Source organism: Brassica napus, chromosome C4 (genome assembly GCF_020379485.1).
Source record: "Brassica napus cultivar Da-Ae chromosome C4, Da-Ae, whole genome shotgun sequence".
Lineage (NCBI taxonomy): Eukaryota > Viridiplantae > Streptophyta > Magnoliopsida > Brassicales > Brassicaceae > Brassica > Brassica napus.
The window spans coordinates 27,675,893-27,681,662 of NC_063447.1; the positions used below are offsets into that span (position 1 = coordinate 27,675,893).

The window sequence follows — 5,770 nt, forward strand, 5'->3', positions numbered from 1 at the left end:
ACCCGAGAAATTCTCCTGATGCCACCGCGAATCTACACTTTGCAGGGTTCAGTTTCATGTTGTGGGCGTTAAGTTTTGCAAAGCACTCCTCCAAATGGGAGACATGGTTGTGCTCGTCAAGGGACTTTACGAGAATGTCATCGATATATACCTCCATAGTCTTGCCGAGCTGTTCGGAGAAAATTCGATTGACAAGTCGCTGGTAAGTGGCGCCTGCATTCTTGAGACCGAAAGGCATTACTTTGTAGCAATATGTTCCCTGATCGGTGATGAACGCAGTTTTCTCACGATCGTCGGGATTCATCATGATCTGATTGTACCCGGAGAAGGCATCCATAAATGATAAGAGTTTGTTCCCTGCTGTTGCTTCGACCAGTCGATCGATGTGCGGGAGTGGGAAGCAATCCTTTGGACATGCCTTATTGAGATCGGTGAAATCGACGCATACTCGCCATTTGCCGTTTTTCTTTTTGACCACGACCGGGTTAGCGAGCCAGTCTGGATACCTAACTTCTTTTATTGATCCGACCTTCAGGAGTCTTCAGACTTCCTCATTTACCGTGGTGGCACGCTCCGGTCCTAGCTTCCGCCTTTTTTGTTTGACAGGTCTGTAAGTCGGATCGATGTTAAGCTCATGAAACGTTATGCCGATATCGATCCCTGGCATGTCTTTTGCGGCCCAAGTGAACACGTTGAGGCTCTTTTTGAGACAGGCGATGAACTCTGTCTTTAGTGGCTCGCGGAGGTTGGCTCCAATCTCAACACATCGTTCCGGAGAGGATTCGTCGAGGCAGATCGAAATTACCGGTTCGCAAGTCAATTTGCGCTTCTCTTCTAGGGCTTCAGCCCTTTGAGATTGCCAGAAGACTTCCGAGTCTCGTTCTGGGGCGTTCTCATCGAGAGTCAGCTTTCTTTTCTTTTTATGGGAAGTTTCGATCGCCAAGTTCTTTCTTTTTAGCTCGGCGGCGAAACATACTTGCGACATCCTGCGGTCTCCTTGTATAGTTTCGACTCCACGAGGGGTTGGAAACTTAAGGCACAGATGGAATGTCGAAGGGATCGCTCGCATGGAATTCAGCCATGGAGTACCGACGATCGCGTTGTACGATGTTGGGCGGTCGATGACTAAGAATTCCATGACTTTGGTGACGCTCCCGGCTTTAACAACGAGGTCGATCGAGATGAGAGTCATAGTAGCATTTCCCGAGAGTCCGAATATCAGGCTGGGTCTTTCCGTAATGGCACACAGATCGATCTCCATTCTTTCGAGGGTGCTTTTGTAGATAATATTGACCGAGCATCCGGTGTCGACCAACACTCTCGCTACGTCGATGTCCTGGATCGTCAGCTTGATGACAAGGAGATCATTGTGGGGTTTGGCCTGATCGGCTGTTGCCCGATCCTTGAAAGAAACGACATCGTTAGCTGCTGGAGCGGACATCCTGTGTCTTTTATCGTTTAGCGATTTTTGAGTTAGAGAATTCGTCAAACCCCCCCCCCCCTCCTTCTAGCGCCAAACTGTGGGAACCGAAATTCACACCGTCGATTATAATAAATAATAATGGAGGAAAACCGAGTGAACCCATTTTTCCTTGAAGGTCCGAATTCTCTGCGTAACCACTTTAGAACGATAAAAAGATAGATAATCGCGCAAAGGCGCTTTATTGAATGGTATGAATACAAGATTTCTCCGAGAGGAGTAGAGATATGCTAACTATCGAAACAACAGGACAAGAGGCAGCCAAGACGTCCTAAGCCTTGCCGTTCTAGTCTAACCACCTAAGCCCTAAGTTCTCTAAGCTAGCAGGAGTTCTCTAAGTCTAAATTCTCGGATCCTTTTTCTTCTGCTCCTGCTCTCCTTATATAGTCGCTCTAGGTCGGTGGCCCATCCTTTGCCTTCGGGCCCAAGTCTATCTCTTTCGGGCATATTCCATTTTTCGTCGATCTTGATAGTTATCCTCGAATCTTTACATTTATCTTTGGAAACTTAGCATTTATCGTATTTCTGCGAGTTACGACAAACCGTCATAACTTTTATGGGCTCGAATCCCTTCTGAGAGCGTAGATGGGCCTCTAGACCTGTCTGGATCCTTGCGGATCGTTCTTAGGCCTTTGAGAATAACTTTAATCGAAACGAAACGAGAAGTATATGGTCCCGAAGGTCAGATATCACAGCTATACGGAAGAAACGGGAGTCGAAGTAAGTCGGACAGGCCAGGATCAGGTCGAGCTCGCCGGGTGACCCGACTCGCCGGCGAACACAACCACGCGACGGTTCAGCTCGCCGGTGAGCTGACCGGCGCGATGGCTGAGCTCGCCGGCGAGCTGACCGGCGTGATGGTTGAGCTCACCGGGCGAGTGCAACCACACGGCGGTTCAGCTCGCCGGCGAGCTGGCTTTTGTGCAGGATTCGCTCGTTCGTTCACCTCCGATCTTTCTTTCAGTGAATATTTTGCGAGAAATCCGTGAAAAAGAAATAATCATAGCCGTTGATTTCGAAATAACCGTTTTTGATCCCAACAAGCCCGAAGGCCTAAAAACGGCCCGAGAGGATCTAAACGTGTCTAGAGGCCAATCTACGATTTAGAAGGCACCTGAGCCCAATGAGAGTTATGACGGTTTATCCTAACTCGCAGAAGTAGGATAAACGTTAAGTTTCCGAAGATAAATATCAAGACTCGAGGATAACTACAATGATTGACAAAAAATGGAATATTCCCAAAAGAGATAAACTTGGGCCCAAAAGCAAAGGAGTAAATGGGCCACCGACCTAAAACAACTATATAAGGAGAGCTGGAGCAGAAGAAAAGGGATCCGAGAATTTAGACTTAGAGAACTCCGGCTAGCTTAGGGAACTTAGAACTTAGGTGGTTAGACTAGCAAGGCAAGGCTTAGGACGTTTTGCCGCCTTTCTGTTCTGCTTTTGTCTAGTTAGCATATCTCTACTCCTTTCGGAAAAGTCATGTATTCATACTATTTCATTAATAAAATGCCTCCGAGCGACTATTTATCTTTATCTTGCTATCTATCTTTTTACGTTCTGAAAGTGATTACGCAGAGAATTCGGACATTCAGGGAAAATCGGGTTTTCTTGGTTTTCCTCCATACTTATTCATTAAAATCGACGGTGTGAATTTCGGTTCCCACAGTAAAACTTGAATCTGATCCAAGAGCCTCTGAATGATTATGCAGGCTCCTGAGTGAATGTAGCAATCTTGCTCCTCAAGTCTTCAGCACGCGCTTCATCAAAGAAATTGCATTATAATGCATTCTTTATGTCGCTCCAGGATTTAAGAGATCCTGGTTGTAACTGCTTGAGCCAGTGCAGAGCTTCTCCAGCAAGTGAATATCTAATAAGTAGTCCTCAGAGACTCCCTCGACTTTAATAGCAGAAATCAGATACTCAAACCTCTCCAGATGGTCCATAGGATGCTCGTGGGATAGTCCATGGTAGGGTAGCTGTCCCACAAGTGTGTAGTACTGCGCTGTCAACTCAAAATCCCTCAAAATGGTGAGAGGAAGGATGGCTGATCTGTTGGTGTAGTAGCGATCGGGACGGTTGTAGTCAGCCAACATCCTGGGTTACGCAGCCTCATCTACAGGTAAGGTAGTACCTGTAGTAGTAGCATCAGGCTCAAGGATTGCAGCCCCCTGAGCATCTATTCTCTGACCTGTTGCATTACGTAGATGACCCTCCTGGTTATGCAGGTCTCCATTGTTGTCCCGAACAAGAATCAAAGGCGCAACCATGTCTCGCGGTTCAGTATCGATCGATGTCTGAGATGGAAAGTCGATCGATGTCGGATAAAGGGTATCGGTCGACGGAAGGTTTGTGTTGTCGATCGACATGGGTGAGCGAGAATTGGTCGACAGGACTGGTGTCTGGGTCGACGGTGGTTGAGCAGAATCGAGCGACACGGAAGTGTTGTTGTCGGTCGATAGGGAGCGCGCTTCCTTACGGATCGTGCGTTCCAAACTTGCAGGATCTGGTGAGAATATCAGTTAGGATTCCTTGTTGCTTCAAGTACTGCTGGACATGTACCTGAAAATCCAAGAAAAAAAAGTAAAAAATTTATGTCAGAATAACTTAACAAAAATTAGAAAATAGGCGATCAAAGCTCCCCGGCAACGGCGCCAAATTTGATACCACTCAAATTACCCTAAGTAGTGATTTATACTCTCTCAAATAAGAGGTCGAGTTGTAGTACTTAGGGATCGAATTCACAGGGAGCTAGGGAACCTAGGGATTCTAATATGATTTGTTAAGCAAAGATGTTTTAGGAGTTTAAAAAGTAAATTGCAGTTTTATATTGAACAAGTGTTTGTTCAATAGCAGGTTTTTGGGGTTTTGGTGCTTAAAAAGGAAATAGCTAGACTTAGGATTTTTATTCAGGAAAGTTGGAATTATATTCCTATAGATGCCTATTGAGTTGCATGAATGATAATGTAAAGCTCAACTATTTGATCAACAAGTCTTTCGGCTCTCGCGAGCATTGACTTGTTGTCTATTTACTAGATATATGATCTCAACTCTCGTTATATTGATCTACAGAAAGTGTCGATCGATATTCCAATGGGCGTATCGATCGATACACCTTTTGCACCGTCGATCGATTATTCAAGTGTGATATCGATCGACGCGCTCTAGTCAAGCTTTATGCGCAGGTTGAATGAATGCTTACTAAGCTCACTAGATTAGCTCCCGCCTTGCTCATAGCAAGAAACATAGCTCTATTAGAATGGTTTCAGGATGAGAATTAAGCTATGGCTTGTATCAATCAATCTAAGGGCAGGTTCTAAGTAGCTAATCTAGACACATGCATTAATGAACAATCCTAAAGATGATTATCACAACTCAGCAATCTATAGTTGGGGCTAATCCCTCATAACCTCCAATCACAAATTATAATTTTGGATCTTCTCTCCTATCTATCAATAAAACAATGAAACACAAAGAAATCACTCTCTTCCTCTAGCATGGCGGCAAAGCTTATAATTAGGGTAAAAACTCGTCAGGGGCAATCTTTTAAAATATTGAAATCTTGAGCTTCAAGTCGGCTGTGACCAAACGGGCTTCCTGCGCGCTTTGCTGTCTTTGCTGTCGATCGACATCATGGCTTGTGTATCGATCGATTCTACCTCTTCAATATCGACCGATAGTCGATCTCGATGGTCATCTCGGGTGCTTGCTCCAAATATCTCCAAAATGCTCCAAAATCATCACTTATCTGCAAAGCATTCCTGATCTTATAAATATAAAAAATAGACTCTATAATAATATAATTATTAGTAAAAACACCTATAAACTATGGATGAAAATGGGTCAAAACCATAGTCTATCAAGCGTAAGAGTTCATAAAATGCGTATTGTAGTAAAAGTTTTAAAAAGCTCGAGTACAATAATGCAAGTCTTAAAACGTGGGAGTATACGAGTATACGTACCCACTCCCCCCCCCCCTTTTAGAGAGGGGGATAGCTGAACTCGTCTATCAACGAGCTGCCTACGTACCCCTTCAGAGGATCAAGCAATCTCGTAGTTCTATTTTATGCCGCGAGTGTTTCTACTCGGCGGTTGGTGCTGTGTTGACCGCCTTAATCATGGTGACTGTGGCAGGATCAACGTCTTTGTCCGGATTTTCTTTTCCGGTTGAGTGACTGCGTTGACTTCGGAATCAGGCTGAGTTTCGATATCCGAGGCGTTTGCTTCAGCAGACAATGTCGAGTCGTCTTTCTTTGAAGTGTTTTCGGCCGAAGGCTGAGCTATCTTCGT

At 45.0% G+C, this 5,770-nt stretch overlaps 1 protein-coding gene across 1 annotated transcript; it reads right to left on the reverse strand.

Moving 5' to 3' along the window:
• Positions 1 to 541: 541 nt before the first annotated feature.
• Positions 542 to 1,441, reverse strand: LOC111207989. Its single transcript, XM_022706649.2, has one exon. It carries the CDS (start codon positions 1,439 to 1,441, stop codon positions 542 to 544), a length of 900 nt encoding a protein of 299 aa, XP_022562370.2.
• Between the last annotated feature and the right edge of the window lie 4,329 nt (positions 1,442 to 5,770).